At 40.0% G+C, this 19,310-nt stretch overlaps 2 protein-coding genes across 2 annotated transcripts in view; one reads left to right on the forward strand and one right to left on the reverse strand.

Annotated features, from left to right (window-relative positions):
- The window catches only part of LOC139470344 (UPF0415 protein C7orf25 homolog), a 208,234-nt gene that overhangs the window by 19,408 nt on the left and 169,516 nt on the right, over positions 1–19,310 (forward strand). The window lies entirely within an intron of this gene.
- On the reverse strand, positions 1,911–12,622 carry LOC139470402 (uncharacterized). The gene is made up of 4 exons (XM_071252817.1): positions 12,489–12,622; positions 10,776–11,248; positions 4,071–4,383; positions 1,911–3,387 (listed from the first exon to the last, which is right to left on the reverse strand). Exons 1-4 carry the CDS (start codon positions 12,620–12,622, stop codon positions 2,439–2,441), a joined length of 1,869 nt encoding a protein of 622 aa, XP_071108918.1. The 3' UTR covers positions 1,911–2,438.

Here is a 19,310-nt window from a genome sequence, read left to right on the forward strand (position 1 = left end):
AGGGAGTTAACTATCTGTAAAATTCCAGTTTCCATCCTAGCCGAACTAGGCTGGAATTTCCAGGTTCCATCGTAGCGCCACCAATGGCTATTTTAAGTTATGTCCTATGTCCCTCCTATTGACCAATCAGATTCCACCTCTCATATCACTTGCATTTGCTTTAAACAAAATGGTGGCACCGAGTCAAGATGATCTGATAAAAAATCTGAATCAATATTATGATAAAACGAGTCTTACATCGCAAAGGGCATCAAATCACATGAGCACCTCGATTAAAGATTAAAAGCATGAAAAGATTTATAAGCACCACCTACTAAATTGAAAATTTCTATGATAGTTGATGTTTTCTTGTGTAAATTACAATTATTTTACAGAAAACAGCAGCTCAGAATTAAGGCGATTTAATTGGCAACTTTTTTCAAAAAGGTTAGTTTCATTGATGTTTGAACAAAGTGTGTTCACTACCCCTCAATGTTTGAAAAATTTAACTCATGTATGTATGGTTTTAATAAATGCCTCCCTTTGTCTTTTTTCAAAAACCCAGGTGCATATTAACAGCGAATATGGTTATTCCTCTTGTCCAATGGATACCTTAACCATTGATAATCTTTGACAATAGTACCGTAGAAGTTTCAAGTGATGACAGTGATTGAGGGGACTGGATTGACAACAGTTGTGCATATTTCAACATTTCAAAACAATGTGATATATTCATGACAGAAAATGCATTTGAGTGAGTGAGATATGATAGGTGACACTATGAACTACCCAGAGTGAGGCTTTCAACTCTGACCTCATGGCCTTGACAAATGAGTAGATAAAAATGTCTTATTGGAAATAGTGATAAGACCAGACCTTTTTATTTGCTCATTTACAGATTATTTTGTGATCAGGGAAAAACCTAAAAAAAACCATTATAATGTTTTCCAGAATACAAAAATACAAAAAAGTACACCCCCCCCTCCTCATTTCTTCAGGGTCATACCAAATTTAATTCCATCCCCTTGATCACGTTTGAGGGTGTACAAATTTCTTTTTTCCTTCTAATTTATTTAGGGTTGTACACAATTTCATTTTTTTCTTCTTCTCAGTTTTGTCAGGTCCAATAGAATCAGTAAACCAGTTAGAGAAAAACGTCTGGCCTGAGGACGAGGCCTCGTGTCAGCACCATTGTGATGTGCAGGCAAACAACCAATACCGTATTCCACTTAATAAGCGCCCAGGGCACTCTCAAAATTAGAAATAGGGGGCTCTTATGAGAATATTATTTTGGTGAAACATTGTTAATTTCTTGGTTTATGCTGACAGCCTGAAATGTTTATATACGACAGATATATTTTTCCGGAATTTAATTGCTGATAATAAAGGGTGCATATAACACACGAGTGTGAATTATACATGAATTAATAAGTCTTGTGTTCATTGATCAATTTGAATGGGTGCTAATTGGGATTGTTCACTAGCCAATATATTAGCAAATATCGCCGTGGGTGCTTATAAGAGCGTGGTGCTTGTTGCGTCGAATACGGTAAGTAAAATGTAAATGAACAAGTCCAATTTCATACAACAGTAAGACGAAAAATATTTACATAGAAAACAACATGTTTAAATTGTTTTAAATGTTTCTTAAATAGTTATATTAGCAGGGGAAAGTTTTTAAATTTATTTCAATATATATATTCCCATGAAGTAAGTTTTGATTGACTTTTAAATGGTTCTATTTTCCATGGTTTGGTTCTGCCCATTTCTGCTAGTTCATGACTTTATGATGGAGACATTGTAATCAGTGTCATCATCAATGGCTAGATTGAGATATACTACCAAGGAAAGAAAGGACCACTCGATACTTGACAAATTAACTGTAGTAATATGAAAGAATCAAGTGGTCCTTAACTTAGTAGTATCCTGCATAAAATTTGAACTAGCCAACATGCAAAGTGGTGTTTAAGGTACTTGAATTGTATTTGCTGGGCTTGCCAAATAGCCTGAGCCTTGCTGCCCTTTTTTTTGAGGTTTGGAATGACTTGGTGTATATATACTACTCAAAACAAGTTAAGGAACACCCACAATTGGAAGGCTGTGTGTTGCAAGACCAACCAGCCATGACAGATTAACTATAGTCATATAAACAAAATTGGTGTTCTTTAATTTCTTTTGAGTAGTATAGTTTACTATGTGATAAAAGTAATGTGGCAATCAAAGAGACCTGAAAACCTAACCTGTTTACAAAACGTATTAGATTAAAAATGCCTGTTATTTGAACAACAGTGCCTCTTGTAATGCTGTCGTGTTCAAATCTCTGTCGATCTGTTATACAATAATCCATGGACATAACTATTCCATTATAACATAGATGTTAAATCCATTGAGGTGAATACACAGTGCGGTACCCGGTAGGGTAGTGAGCTCAACTGGAAGTAACAAACAAGGGTTGGTTCCTATACAGTGTAATCCTTCAGGCTTATTTGGTCGTCCAATGAGTTTGTTTGAGTGAGCTGTGGTATTGGGTGATGCTCCAGCACAAGGGAGTGGTGATGTGTGCGCATGGCTTGAAGATGAGGATGGGGATGTCGATGATGATGATGGTGATGACTTGAGCTCCGTTCAGTTTGTGACTGAGATCGATGGCTCCCTGAGTGATGAGTCACGTGATTACGATTTCCGTTACACAACGGATCTGTTGCAGGGCGATATTTCCGCTCCTGCAAATGGTCACGTCCTGAACCGTCGTCAAACACATGTACATGAACTTTATGTTCCGATGTCAATTCTTCCTCATGTTCATGCCCAGGCATTGTGGTGTCACTCATTTCGTAATGATCTTCAGGGAAATGCGACGACATGCTGTCATATTTGCTGGAGTCAGAAGCGACTTGTCGCTGTTGACGAATAAGCGACGGACATCGAGAGAGAAGCACAATCAGCACAATGATAGACAAAGCTAAAATTGCTCCAATACTACTGCCAATGGAAACAGGAATATGCCAACTCGTCGTATTCGCATCCACGCACTGTCGCAATGGCGAGGTTGTATCATTACGATACAGCACAACACACACCTTATAGTAAGTATCAGCTACCAAGTTACGAATATTATATCCTGTAGAAGTGGCAGGTAGCATGTTGCTGTATTGAACATACGTACTTGCCACTTTCTGATAATGCACCTGAAATCTTTGAATGTACGGCATGGCAGTCTCTTCAAGCGTCCATTTTAAATAGATAGATGAGGCTGTTGAAGAATCCACTTCGGGGTGAAACTCATCGAAGAGCTTGTCTGTGTCTAATGCCATAGTACTGCCTGTTCCTCCCTGCACGTACATAGGAGCTCTCCTTGGTGGACAATCGCTGAACACACGCAAACAGTTGGTCCGGAAATTCGTCACTCTGGAAAAATACAAATGTCATATTAGATGTTTGTTTGTTTTCTAATCATATTGCTATATTAATAATCAAGTCAGGACCAGATAATCTAGTGATTGATGTTGTGAGCATGCTGATGGCAAACTACCAAGTCATCGAGCCGGAATATTGGATTCATTTAGATGCCACTTATAATACAGCAAGCATAGGTAGCTGAGGACCAATTGTAACCTGGAATTGCTGGGGGAGTATCATGTTAGAATGCACATACAGGCCTACCACAGAAAACCAGCAGAGAACTATGGAATGTGTACCCATTTTAAGTAGAAATAGCATTCAAATTACAAACAGACACAATCCCCATAAAGTTTGCATGGTAATGATAAGAACCTGACACATTATCTTAAACTATTTACATGATAGAGAAAAAGAGCTGTATTTAAGATAGAATCTGTTTGGTACAGCTGTGCGTCTTGTCTGTACTGGAGCTAGACGCCAGACAGTTTTAATGTGTTTGGTTTCATTGAAATTGTGTCAGGTTCTTATCATTATGATGCTAACTTTATGAGAATTGTGTCTTTGTTTGTAGCTTGTGAGGCTATTTCTATGTAAAGTGTGTACATCATCCATAGCTTGGTAGCTCCCTGCTGGTTTTGTTAGGTAGGCCTGTCATAGGTTTTCATGTTCCGTTTATAAGGATACTTGACTTTGTCATCATAACATCGACAATATCTATCATCACATCGACGATATCTATCATCACATTGACGATATCTATCATCACATCGATGATATCTATCATCACATCGACGATATCTATCATCACATTGACGAAACTTATCACATCGACAATACTTATCACATCGACGATATCTATCATCACATCGACGATATCCATCATCACATCGATAATATCTATCATCACATTGACAATATCCATCATCACATCGACGATATCTATCATCACATCGACGATATCTATCATGACATTGAAGATATCTATCATCACATCGACAATATCTATCATCACATTGACAATACATATCACATTGACAATATGTCATCACATCTACTATATTTATCATCAGATTGACAATATCTAGTATCACATCGACAATATTTATCATTTGATCAACAATATCTAGCATTACATCGACAATATTTATCATTTGATTAACAATATACAGCATCACATCTTTAATATTTATATCACATCGACAATAATTATCATCACATTGACAACATCTAGTATCACATCCACAGTATCTCAGGTGCATAGCAACTTAAATAAAACATGTACTTTCATACAAAACCTGAACAGCAAAACTGTATGTACGGGAAAAACAATTCCAGGTGAAACACACTAGACAGATGATAGAGAATCTCACCCAAGTGTCTACGATATCAAATCTTTCTACATGAGTTGATAAAAGTTCTAAATTCCGACATCATTCTTCCAACTGTTTCAGATTATGAACAGTTATAAGCAGTGTCTTGAGTGTAACAAATGCAGCCAACCACCTTCAGTAGCAGAGATTAGTGATGTCGTTAGATTGTGACGTCATGGTTACCGATGATGTCACAATGGTCTGCAAAGCATTGTGATGCATTTCATTGTGGTGATCGCTATATCCCAGGAGAGATTGCTTGAGGCCAATTTTGGATGATAAACTATATGACCTGCAGTGGCCTACAATAGTTTGCTCACAGATTTAAGCAAGAACTGCTTAGCATTTGATATTTTACCTTGGGCTTCTGAACATTAATTACTGGAATAATTGAACCTGTTGGGTAGGATTGTTAGTCAGACAGATGGTCATTTACGGAGTTAATATTGTGACCTTAAGAATTTTTTTATGCAGGAGGTACTTGTATATTTTTTAAAGATTTTTAAAACACGATACTTCTTTTTAAGTCGCAAATACAGGGGGTGGTGAACCGTTGCTGTGTGTTAGGTAGGGAGAATAAACGTTTTAAGGTTTTACCTTTGTAATGAAATATTTAATTTCCCGGAAGACAACTTAACAAAAAGTATATAATAAATAGGATATTCCATGTGTCTCGTGAAATATGTTATTATCATCTCACGGGTGGAAAACGACACCCTCACCCACACACCCTCACCCATACACTCTCACCCACACACACCCATACACCCACACCCACACCTTCACCCACACCACAGGGATTCAATGGCAGAATTGGTCCCAAGTATTACCTATGCTATTTGTAAGAGTCAACTTACATGGATTGGTTGTCAGGTTTGCCGACTTCAATGGTTGCAAGTCATTGCACATTCCTTCAGTCAAGATAATAATGATACAGTGTGAATACTGCCTGCTTCAGCGCTAAACACTCACTCACTCACCCAAACGTCCCACTCATTCCTTTTACCTGGTTACATGAGGAGCATCTGATGGTGTACACGCTGCATGTGTGATCTGTGAGTGATGGTGGACCTTTCCATGATCAGTCCAGTGTCAGCAGTTTCATAGCTATGCTTATACCCTGTAGCCTGTTAGCATAGCATAGCAAAGCATAGCCTTGAGGCATTAGTTTAGTGGCAGATAGCTGCCACAATTTTGTTCACTTTTGATAGTATTTTCTGATTGCCGCCTTTGGCCAAGCTGTGACCATGCCTCCAGCCTAGAGGTTCATTGCAACAATGCACAATGCCTAAGGCCAACTGTGAAAGTGCCTTGGAGCCACTTGTCGCAATAATTTGAAAACTTGAACTTGTGCCAGTCACAATATTGAATTATGCTAGACAAGGTGACAACATCCTTGGGCTAAGTTGACTCTATTGACGTACTACCTACTGTTCAGGGAATTGGAAATTGGATTACATGTAGAAAATAATTAAACCATGACTTGTGTCAGTGTGTATAAGAAATATTTCAGAATACTTTGTGTGAGTTTGCTTGTGAGTAATAATATTAGAAGGAGCCTTGCCATTTGTGTAGAAAAGGCAATCTAGAATAAGGATGAACAGAACTGACTGAATAATTGACTGGGACAAGAGAAAAAGAATGGGAAGAGTCTGGGGTTCGAACCCATGACCGACACAGCCTGGCAAGACATGGCCTTAGACCACTGGGCCACTCAACTATCCTGGCAAGACATGGCCTTAGACCACTGGGCCACTCAACTATCCTGTCATTATATGGCCTTAGACCATTCAACTTTCCTGGCATGATACTGCCTTAATTAGACCACCCAACTATCCTGGAAAGACATGGCCTTAGACCACTCAACTATCCTGGCAAGACATGACCTTAGACCACTGGGCCACTCAACTATCCTGGCAAGACATGGCCTTAGACCACTGGGCCACTCAACTATCCTGGCATGATATGGCCTTAGACCAATGGACCACTCAACTATCCTGGCAAAGCATGGCCTTAGACCAATGGACCACTCAACTATCCTGGCAAAGCATGGCTTTAGACCACTGGACTACTCAACTATTCTGGCATGATATGGCCTTAGACCACTCAACTATCCTGGCAAAACATGGCCTTAGACCACTGGACCACTCAGCTATCCTGGTATGATATGGCCTTAGACCACTGGGCCACTTCAGCTGTGTCAATGTTTAGTTGATGACATTTCCTCCATCCCACTTCTACAGGCCTTTATGGTCTTTGCAGGTTTCTAAAAAATCAGATTGCGAATTATTACCATATATCTTGGTTTTAAGGGTTTATAGCTGGTCCAGCCATCTTTGACATCAAAATTTACTGCACAGAGTTGCATCCCTTAGGAATACCAGAATCCTGTGATCATCCAGATTTTATCCTGATTATGTTTCTTTATATGGTGGTCAGTACCATGCCCGTGATCGTGTGTGATAAGTGTCTAAGACCTGCATCATTTCAGGTTACCTCCCACATTAAACTGACATGCTGTGATATAGCTAAAATGTGTTTCAAAGTAGCATTAATTCCAACTCAATCACTTAAAATTAAGACCAGTGAAGATCTGGGAAGAGAAAAGGTCTTCAGCAAGAGGCAACTATGCTTGCCGTAAGAGCCAACTATGCTTGTTGTAAGTGGCAACTAACGTGATCGGGTGGTCAGGCTTGCTGTCTTGGTTGATGCATGTCATCGTATCCCAATTGCATGGATAGATGCTCATGATGTCAATCACTGGATTGTCTGGTCCAGATTTGATTATTTAAAGACCGGCATCATATAGTTGGAATAATGCTGAGTGCGGCGTTAAACAACACAAGAAGAAGATTACTTACAACAAGTATTTGTCACAGAGTGACGAAATATCCCCCGCCTGTACACCATAGTACCAAATATGAAGACAATCCAGCGATTAGTTCTTGAGATATTGTGGCAACACCGTTTTCCAACTCCAAAAACAGATTTGCCTGCTGTGACCTTGAAAATGGGGTCAAGGTCACCAAATCTGACAGGTGTATGCGGTGTCTGTATATACACTATAGTTCCAAATATGAAGACAATCCAGCGATTAGTTCTTGAGATATCGCGGCAACACTGTTTTCTAACTCCAAAAGCAGATTTGCCTGCTGTGACCTTGAAAATGGGATCAAGGTGACCAAAACCGACTGGTGTCTGCGGAGTCTGTATATACACCATAGTTCCAAATATGAAGACAATCCAGTGTTTAGTTCTTGAGATATCGCGGCAACACCGTTTTCCAACTCTAAAAGCAGATTTGTCTGCTGTGACCTTGAAAATGGGATCAAGGTCACCAAAACCGACTGGTGTCTGCGGAGTCTGTATATACACCATAGTTCCAAATATGAAGACAATCCAGTGTTTAGTTCTTGAGATATCGCGGCAACACCGTTTTCCAACTCCAAAAGCAGATATGCCTGCTGTGACCTTGAAAATGGGGTCAAGGTCACCAAAACCGACTGGTGTCTGCGGAGTCTGTATATACACCATAGTTCCAAATATGAAGACATTCCAGAGATTAGTTCTTGAGATATTGCGGCAACACCGTTTTCCAACTCCAAAAGCAGATATGCCTGCTGTGACCTTGAAAATGGGGTCAAGGTCACCATAACCGACTGGTGTCTGCGGAGTCTGTATATACACCATAGTTCCAAATATGAAGACAATCCAGTGTTTAGTTCTTGAGATATCGCGGCAACAAACAGGTGGGACGTACGGACGGACGTACGGACGGACGGACAGACGGACGTACGGACGGACGTACGGACGGTCGTGAATACTATATCCCCCGCTTCGCGCTTTCGCGCGGCGGGGGATAATTAAGGTCTAGATACACAAGGGGTTTCTAATGTCAGAATATACAGGGCCTCCATCATGAGAAGATTTACCAGTTCTCCAGTGCTTGTTTATTTGGGGATTACTTTGATTCTGTTGGTGCACAAACTTGACCGATTTCCCTTTACGTAAATACAGATGATGGCGTTGTTATCACTTGCAGATAACTCTGTTATCTCAACTTGACTGCCAGCGTTTACATAACTGATTTTTGCCAGATGCATTTGTCTCTGCAGAAGGTAAATAATGCCTGGACGATGCTGCAGGTGACACTCGATAAATAAGTAGCAGTGATGAGTGATAAATTCACCCAGAGTAAACGTAACAAATTGCAAAAAATATTTTTAAGGGCCAAATGAAACATTCTTGTACCGTTGAAGAAATTAATTATCATCATTGAACCTAGAACCCCTATGGCCCATGAGGTGAGGTGAAATTGGTTTTAACGTTGCGTCCAAGATTATTGCACTTATATAGCGACGTGCATGCACTTGTGTGTGTGTGTGGCTGCTTGTACTAGTCCGGACTGATGCCAATTTATAGTGCTAGCTCACTGAGATACCATGCCGCAGTCTAACATGAATACCCCACTCAGACACAGTATACTGACTCCGAGCCGACCAGTCCTTGTTTTAGCCCCTTTGTGCCGAGCGCCAGACAGGGTAACAACAAGTACCATCTTTTAACGTCTTTTGGTATGACGCAGGGATCAAACCACAGACCTTTCACTCTCCGGGCGGATGCTCTACCACTGGACCACGGAGGCGGTCCCATGGCCCATGAAGATCCGGGGTAGAATAGGTCTTCAGCAACCCATTCTTGCTTCAACGATTTAGGCTGTCGCCGGATCTGACGTAGTATTATGACGTATAGTAATGACGTCATGTTGTGATGCAATGTAGTGTGCCGACTCTCAGAGCTTGGCTACAGGACCCGTGAAGATTCCGGGGTAGAATAGGTCTTCAGCAACCCATAGTTGCCGTAAAAGGCGACTATGCTTGGCGTAAGAGGCGACTAATGGGATCGGATGGTCAGGCTCGCTGACTTGTTTGATGCATGTCATTGATCCCAATTGCGTGGATCGATGCTCATGATGTCAATCACTGGATTGTCTGGTCTAGACTCAATTATTTACAGACCACCATCATATAGCTGGAATATTGCTGAGTGTGGCGTTAAACAACAAACAAACAAACTAGAAGCCCCAGTTGAAAAGAACTCGTAAAGTTATCAAGTTTGGAGATGTCGTAATTCTGTCAGTGGTAACATCAATATTGAAATTTCCATCATTGACCATTGATTACCAAGTCCTTTATGCTTGGTAAACAAGCATTATTTGGATAATTGGTAATTGTTTGTTAAAACTTCCTGTCTGGTTAAAAAATGTGCAAACCGGCATTTGTAATCTTAGTTTCATAGTTATAATAATCATTTGCAGTTACGTTTATGAAACTATCAATATTAATATTGTCCAAGTCTGATGTATTCGCTATAAAATAGTTCTAAAATGACACTGAATCCACAGTGTATCAGTAATGTAATCTGCTGCTGGTGTATCAACAACAATCTTAACAAAATGCCGCTGTTAAACACAGCAGAACATAACCCATTATCATGAAAACGGTAAATTGGATACAAACTGGTTTCAGTGAGATGAGTAACTGGTTCAAGGTTATTCAAAACATCCAGATTTAATTATCAATTATTTAGAGGGTGCCATCATATGGCTGGAATATTGCTGAGTGTTGCGTTAAACAAGAACAAATAACCATTTAATGAGGTGGTTCCCAGTGATATATTTTCCTACTGCATGACAGGATTGAAATTGGATTATATTCAGACACTGTTACTCAGAAATGGTGTTTCATGAACAAGGATGTGATGCAGTGCTGTTTTTCAGCCTCAGCTGAAATTTCCATGAATTTGATAAGATCGTAAAATTTTCACCAAAATTAAATAGATGTCACATTGCAGATATATTTTACAGAAGAATTTAAAATGGCAGTCAGTGAATCAGATGGAATGCTTGTTTTGTATATTCAAACTGAACATGTGAGAGGTTTTGGGGAAAGATTTCCACCTGTATCCCCTGCTTCAAATATACCTGGGTTAAACAGCAACACCAACTCCGACCATGACCCTGACCCTGAACTCTACCCTTGCCCTTGTCCTTGCCCTTGACCTTGCCCTTGCCCTTGCCCTTGCCCTTGCCCTTGTCCTTTCTCTTGCCCTTTTTCTTTCTCTTGCCCTTGCCCTTTCTCTTGCCCTTGTCCTTTCTCTTTCCCTTGCCCTTTCTCTTGCCCTTGTCCTTTCTCTTGCCCATGCCCTTGTCCTTTCTCTTGCCCTTGCCCTTGCCCTTTCTCTTGCCCTTGTCCTTTCTCTTGCCCTTGTCCTTGCCCTTGCCCTTTCTCTTGCCCTTTCTCTTGCCCTTGCCCTTGCCCTTTCCCTTGTCCTTGCCCTTGCCCTTTCTCTTTCTCTTGCCCTTTCTCTTTCTTGCCCTTGCCCTTTCTCTTTCTCTTGCCCTTGTCCTTTCTCTTGCCCTTGTCCTTGCCCATGCCCTTGCCCTTTCTCTTGCCCTTGCCCTTGTCCTTGATCTTGCCCTAAGCCTAACCCTTACCCTAACATTTAAATAAATTTGAGGCAGGGGTTACATGCAAAGTTTTCCCAATTTAGTTTGTGGCTTCTTTAATTTGAAATGTAACAGCATTAGTGCCAGATATCACCTACCACTGTCTTATCAACTATTGACGCTCAACCATAGATAATGGAATTAAAGGCCTGCATAAGACCAGAAGGATTGATAAAAACTCCATGCCATGAGTGGAGGTTTTTATCAAAATGCCAGTTTCTTCCTGAATTTGGATAAATAGTTTTATCTTAATACTGTTTTCATTAGAAGTGAAAATAGTTTATCTTAGGATTACATGCTTTTAAAACACAAACATTTTTTGATTCAAACAGATTGATAAATGGCCATGTTAGCAGCACAGAGAAATGCATGTATGAAAGTAGAAATGTGTCTAGGTGTTGACGAGAATGTCGTGTTGGATTACCACTGTGTAACGATGCCACAGCTCAGGACAGATAAAGGTAATTGAGGTTAAATATTTGGTTCCTCGGTGTCTTGCCCAACTTGGTAGCCGAGACTGTGTAAAAATCAGACACAGACGCGGCATCTCCTGAGAGGAATGAGAGGTGTGACTGATACTGATAATTACACCATGGCCAATTCTTGGCTTGATTTGGCTATGAGTCTTAATTAATGATTGGGTCAGTCAGATGAGATGCTTGGCCGTCTCAGTGGACCATCTCTGGGCAGACCGAGGGACATCATGGATATAGGGGCTCGAACTAAAAGCCTTGCATCGAAAGTGATATCTGCTATCATCAGTGGTATTGAAGCTCTGTGCTGTAGGTTTAATACTATTCCAGTCAGTCCAACCATGAGGGTGTGATCAGGGGTATCTGAGTAAGTCTGCTGTAGCCTTTTATACCCTCCCAGACCATTTCCTGGCATCTGCAAGTACTGCCTTGACCAAATTGCTCAGCCCTAAGTATTGTCTACAGTCTGAACTGAATTGTTTACCTTCTAGTACAGTCTGAACTGAATGGTTCATCTTCTAGTTGTTTGAACTGAATTGTTTACCTTCTAGTACAGTCTGAACTGAATTGTTCATCTAGTACAGTCTGAACTGAATGGTTCATCTTCTAGTTGTTTGAACTGAATTGTTTACCTTCTAGTACAGTCTGAACTGAATTGTTGATCTTCTAGTACAGTGTGAACTGAATTGTTGATCTTCTAGTACAGTGTGAACTGAATTGTTGATCTTCTAGTTCAGTCTGAACTGAATTGTTTACCTTCTAGTACAGTCTGAACTGAATTGTTCATCTTCTAGTACAGTCTGAACTGAATTGTTCACCTTCTCATTTAGAACAGTCTGAACTGAATTGTTCACCTTCTCATTTAGAACAGTCTGAATAGAATTGTTCATGTTTTGGTCCTGTCTGAATTGTTCAGCATTCTGGGTCCTCAGATTTTCATCATGTTTTTCAACAGTTTTTTACTTCCGTTCCGTCCACCGAGCTGTTGTTATGCCAACAGCGCAGGCAGTGTAGTGATCACATATCACAGCATGACCTGATCACAAATAATACTCACAAGCAACATATGAGGTGTACATGCTTCATGTTATTCCATTTCAATTTGGGTTTTTTAACAACAAAGAAACAATAATCATTAACATGTTTTATAGCCCATCTCATCCAATTACAGAATGTCAGACAGGCCCAACACTTGGCTCAGCAATAAGGCAAGGCCAGTGATGCTGCTGGAAGACACTTTCACCAAGCACTGTACCTGATTCACAGATACATACACTGCACCTCGGTCTCACACTGACCATAGCTTGACCACACTGGGTCAAGGCTGGGCTAGGAACAGGTGCCCCCTGTGGCTGACCGAGCTCATCAACAACCTTCACTATATATGGCTTTCTTCAATGGTATTTAACAATTAGAAAGTGGGAGATTTCATTCTGGGGTATTTGCATCATCTCCTGGGGCAATCTGTCAAATTTAATCAACAAGCTTCAGCAATAACAATGAGATATTTTCTGAACTAATCCAACATTTTTAACTGTTTCACTTGATTGCCTAGGGTGTTTTGTCGGTGAATGGACAGGTTTGATTTGTTACCAAGGATGTTCAAATTAAGAACACAGAGAATGAGCTTTTTGTCCAAAACTTGAGCTTAATGTTTGTTTGTTGTTTAACGCCACACTCAGCAATATTCCAGCTATATGAGGCGGTCTGTAAATAATTGAGCCTGGACCAGACAATCCAGTGATTGACATCATGAACCCTATATAACGGATACAGTATTGATGTTGAAAGCTGAATGTGAAAAATGTGAAGAGCTAAAAAAAAACCCCAAAACAGCAAATACTGGTTTACTTCCTAATAGGAAAATACAATATAGATATATTTCAGGAGACTCAAACTTTGTAAGAAAGTCTAGAAGATACAGTCCTTGTGGACTATCAGCTCTAAAAATTTCCCGTCCCCCTGTAATTTCTGCCAGTCCCATTTTTCAACCAAATAAAAAAAAGTATGAAAATTATTTGGTTTTAATTCTTTCAACATCATGTTCAGTGCAAAGATGTCATCTCTGTAGTAACTTAGTTAGATCTATTTGTCATTCACACAAATTTCAGTCACAAATTTCGCTTTTCGCAATATTTCGAGACAGAGTCGCTACAAATGGATATTTTACCTGGAAATAGACAAAGGTAAACCCTGATGGTAACAAACAAGCTGACTTTGTTCGAAAGATGTACATATATGAATATCACCAATGTTTTGTTCAACAATAAAAATTTATAAGGTACTTTATTTGCCGGTCCACCGGGACTGTCTAAGCCTAATTTTACTGGTAAAAAAACTGGTAATTACCAGTAAAAAGGGACGCCGAGATATATGGCGAAAGGTTGATAATTTAAAAAAAATGTTTTGAGCAGGGCAGTAATTTTTGATGACATGAGATAAGAAACACACCCAAATATGCAGATGGTCTGATCTGACAGTGAAACCTTATTTACTGCAAGCACTTCCTATTGCTATAGAAGATGCCCCAGGCTCAGCAGTCGTAGGTTCGGGGATGCTGATGAAGAGATCTTATTGATGGTGACTGACACTTCCTACTTCTGCCTGCAGGTTGATGGATGCTTCCCACCACATTTTTGTGTCAGTTTTATCAAGTATGCATCTTGTCCCTCGTCAGGAATGACACATTGGCAAATTAAAGTCATGTGAGCCTGCTACATGTCAATCTGCCATATAATAACCAATGAAAAACATGGATGTTCGTATTTGGCATGTCTGTAATAATGCTTTGCTGTGGTATACATCTTGATGATATGGTATCTATATAACATGTATCTTGAAGGTTGCTAAACAGTATGTATCTTGACAGTAAGGTCTCTAAACATGTATCTTGACAGTAAGGTCTCTAAACAGTATGTATCTTGACAGTAAGGTCTCTAAACAGTATGTATCTTGACAGTAAGGTCGCTAAACCTGTATCTTGACAGTAAGGTCGCTAAACAGTATGTATCCTGACAGTAAGGTCTTTAAACATTATGTATCTTGACAGTAAGGTTGCTAAATATGTATCTTGACAGTAAGGTCACTAAACATGTATCTTGACAGTAAGGTCACTAAACATGGATCTTGACAGTTAACAGTCTCTAAACCGTAACCTTGGCTTGACATTGAAGCTTTGTCTTTTTATGGACTTTGGGAATGGTACGAAAGCTAACATTACCCTGGAATTCCACCATTTTTGATCCTAGGGACCTGTCCTGCTTTTGAATCTCAAGGAGAGTTGGACATGGGTAGCCCAGTTCTCTGAGGCTCTGCACTATGTAGAGTTGCGTCCCTTGGGCACACCAGAAACCATTGGTCGTGGGTTCAAATCCCAGTTTGCCCCGATTATGTTTCTAGGTTTTGTCAGCACTGTACCAGTGCTTGTGGGTTTCAACACAGTGTTAAATGTCTGAGACTTGCATCACTTCGGGCTGTCCTCCCACATTAGGTGACACAATGTGATATAACTGGAATACTGTCTAAACAAGCATAAAACCAACTCACTCACTCACTCCAAGGGGAGACGATCATTAAAAACTGGGGACCTATTCTGCCCCATTTGTGACCATCTCGTGTTATAGCTACATTCATCGATAGGAGAGACGAGTCTTGCAGGTTAAGGTAAGAGGCGAGTGGTGACGAATGATTCTGCCTTGGAATCCCAAGGGGAGACAATCATGAGGAGCTTGGTACCTATTCATCATTTAAAAATCCCACAAGTGTACACTAATGGGCTATAGGTTCTTCCGACCCGGAATCCCCATGGCGGCATTGATACAGAAACGACATGTTTATCATAATGGAGTGGCCTATATCATCAAGTTCAAAGCTGACATTGATCCTAATTCACTATACATAATGACAAATACACGCAGAAGCCATCAGCAGCCCCAATACTACAATACATTCAAAAGCCGCACCGGTGGTGGCGGTCATTCATATCCTTATCAGTGGCCTGTCGGATCCTATGTCAGTCTTAACAGGTATAGAATCAATGACTCGTGGGTCAGTTGGAGGACAGATTTGACCATTGTTAGTGATGATTAGATCAATATGTTGGATGCATTGATCCATGAATGACCAATCAGTGGTCCCAGATAAAAGGTGAGAGTTCGATTGCATGGCTTTCATCGATCTTGTTAATCAGTCTTATTTTGGGGTTGTATTGAAAAGGATAATGTTATTCATCAAGGAGCATTGAAACATGAAGTGGACAATTAAACCAAGCTAATCAATTAAAAGTTAATATATTCCACCTTTATGTACAAGTGTACAAACGAGTCTCAAACTTCCGCCCGTTTTCCCCCTGAAATAATATAAGATGACGATGGTGCTGACAAACCAAGAATCACAAACCAAATAGTGGCTTCAATTTGTTTGTTGTTTAATGCAGCACTCAGCAATATTCCAGCTATCTGTCTGGACAGTACAATCCAGTGATTGACAGCATAAGCAACAATTCACACAATTGGGATACGATGACATGTATCAACCAAGTCATCGAGCCCAACCACCCGATTCCATAAGACACCTCTTACAACTACCATAGTCACCTTTTACGGCAAGCAAATCTTCACGGGTCAAATATTGGATTCCAACACACAGCACGGCACAGCAAATTGTGACAACTGAGCCATCTGTGTGACTTGGGAAAGACCTTCCCCTGCATGTCCAAATACCTCCACAAACAAAGTGTCACATGTCTTCCTAATCACTATGCATAGAATATTCACAGATATTTCATGCTTGTGACAGCTAACAAACAAGAAACCCTTTCATAAAATGTCCCCCCTGTGAAGATATGGGTTAGAATTGGTCACCAGCAATCTCTGCTTGTTGTAAGAGGTGATTAACGGAATCGGGTGGTCAGCCCCACTGATTTGGGTGATGCATGTCATAGTATCCTAATTGCGTTTGTCGATGCTCATGACATCTATCTCTGGATTGTCTGGCCAAGATATGATTATTTATAGACCACTGTCATATAGTCAGAATTATGCCGAGTGCGGCTTTAAACAATGAACAAACATTAAATGAAAACTTTTGAGTTATGACTACGCCCAGATGTACATACGCACAACATCCCCCATCTTCAGGATAAGAAGAATACAGACATAAGCAGGACTATATATCGGTATTTATGTCTGGCATGAGTCACTGAAATACCCAAACAGCTTCAGTTCGGTTCATCTGAGTTCAGTCACTAGGGGGCTACAAGAACTTGTCATGGGGAAACCTAACCTACAATCATGAACTCCCAACAGGGCGTGAAATAGGAACTGCAAATTAAGCATGTATGGAGTTAGCTCCATGGGCTCTCTTCCTTGCTGCTGTTAAATACACTGCCAAGAGTTTATAGACGCTGTAAAAGTTACATACAATTATATGTTATACTACTCTCCTGGTCACTGATCTGAAGTAAACACAACATGGTGGACTCTTTTTAGGGTTTTTCTTCTCTTTGACATTACAGAGCTTTTTTTAAACAACAAGCTCTGCTGGTTTGACTGCTGAGGTGCATCTTTAGAAGTATTCAGTCATTTTCCTTTATTTTCAGTTAAGTACAAGGGCTGTCATTCCAGAAGATATGAGCACTTAGAATGCAATTATGTCTTGTAGGGGGGAGCTTTAATGGTTTTGTTTTACTACTTGTGCCCTCTAAGAAATGGGGGCGGTCGGGTAGCCTAGTGGTTAAAGCGTTCGCTCGTCACGCCGAGGACGCGGGTTCGATTCCCGACATGGGTACAATGTGTGAAGCCCATTTCTGGTGTCCCCCGCCGTGATATTGCTGGAATATTGCTAAAAGCGGCGTTAAACCATACTCACTCACTCACTCTAAGAAATGGCCGCCTCTTTTGCACAGAAAATCTGGGAAATTGGAGTCATTTTTTGCCAAGGGAATAATTAATAAAATATATGCAAGATTCTTTCTTTTAAATGTTTTATGATTCTTTATGCAGTCTATAGAAACTTTAAAATTTCTTTCAGGAAAAATTTGGTTCAACTGAACTAGAGAATGTATTTCTGAATTAAAAATGTTGGCATAAGTTTATACATTTCTCAATTTTAGACATGTACATTTGAAAAATGTTTCCTGCAACAGAAGTGAGTTAATAAAATAGTCATGTCTGGAATATTCCCGCTATATTTTGAGTAGACAAAGTAATGCATTTGTACTTCAAAAACAGTCAGCACAGGACACAAAAATAACCAGTAACATCACAGGTTTGTATTTAAAACTAAAATATTAAAAGCAGGCTATTAAACAACTATACAATAAAAAAATACAAGAACCCCTCTTTGTAACTACAGGAACCCCTCTTTGTAACTACAAGAACACCTCTGTGTAACTACAAGAACACCTCTGTGTAACTACAAGAACACCTCTGTGTAACTGCAAGAACACCTCTGTGTAACTACAAGAACCTCTCTTTGTAACTACAAGAACACCTCTTTGTAACTACAAGAACACCTCTGTGTAACTACAAGAACACCTCTGTGTAACTAAAAGAACACCTCTGTGTAACTGCAAGAACACCTCTGTGTAACTACAAGAACACCTCCATGTAACTACAAGAACACCTCCGTGTAACTACAAGAACACCTCTGTGTAACTACAAGAACACCTCTGTGTAACTACAAGAACACCTCTGTGTAACTACAAGAACACCTCCGTGTAACTACAAGAACACCTCTTTGTAACTACAAGAACACCTCTGTCTAACTACAGGAACACCTCTGTGTAACTACAAGAACACCTCTGTGTAACTACAAGAACACCTCCGTGTAACTACAAGAACACCTCCGTGTAACTACAAGAACACCTCTTTGTAACTACAAGAACACCTCTGTGTAACTACAAGAACACCTCCGTGTAACTACAAGAACACCTCCGTGTAACTACAAGAACACCTCTTTGTAACTACAGGAACACCTCTGTCTAACTAAAAGAACACCTCTGTCTAACTACAGGAACACCTCTTTGTAACTACAAGAACACCTCTGTGTAACTACAAGATAACCTCTTTGTAACTACAAGAACACCTCTGTCTAACTAAAAGAACACCTCTGTGTAACTACAAGAACACCTCTGTGTAACTACAAGAACACCTCTGTGTAACTACAAGAACACCTCTGTGTAACTACAAGAACACCTCTGTGTAAAAACAAGAACACCTCTGTGTAAAAACAAGAACACCTCTGTGTAACTAAAAGAACACCTCTGTGTAAAAACAAGAACACCTCTGTGTAACTACAAGAACACCTCTGTGTAAAAACAAGAACACCTCTGTGTAACTAAAAGAACACCTCTGTGTAAAAACAAGAACACCTCTGTGTAACTACAAGAACACCTCTGTGTAACTACAAGAACACCTCTGTGTAACTACAAGAACCTCTCTTTGTAACTACAAGAACACCTCTTTGTAACAACAAGAACCTCTCTTTGTAACTACAAGAACACCTCTTTGTAACTACAAGAACACCTCTTTGTAACCCTGATAATGCAGGTTTGAACATGAGTAAACTGAATTTTTA

The sequence above is a fragment of the Haliotis cracherodii genome, unplaced genomic scaffold (genome assembly GCF_022045235.1).
Source record: "Haliotis cracherodii isolate W230 unplaced genomic scaffold, xgHalCrac1.p SCAF_20, whole genome shotgun sequence".
NCBI lineage: Eukaryota > Metazoa > Mollusca > Gastropoda > Lepetellida > Haliotidae > Haliotis > Haliotis cracherodii.

Excerpts from the sequence above, each read along its gene's own strand:
- LOC139470402 (XM_071252817.1), bottom strand. The coding sequence starts at position 12,622 with ATGAACAATTCTATTCAGACTGTTCTAAATGAGAAGGTGAACAATTCA. Across the intron at positions 11,249-12,488 it reads AGTTCAGACTGTACTAGAAG|GGTAAGGGTTAGGCTTAGGG; the intron begins GTAAACAATTCA and ends TTTAAATGTTAG. Across the intron at positions 3,388-4,070 it reads GTCGATGTTATGATGACAAA|AGTGACGAATTTCCGGACCA; the intron begins GTCAAGTATCCT and ends GTATTTTTCCAG.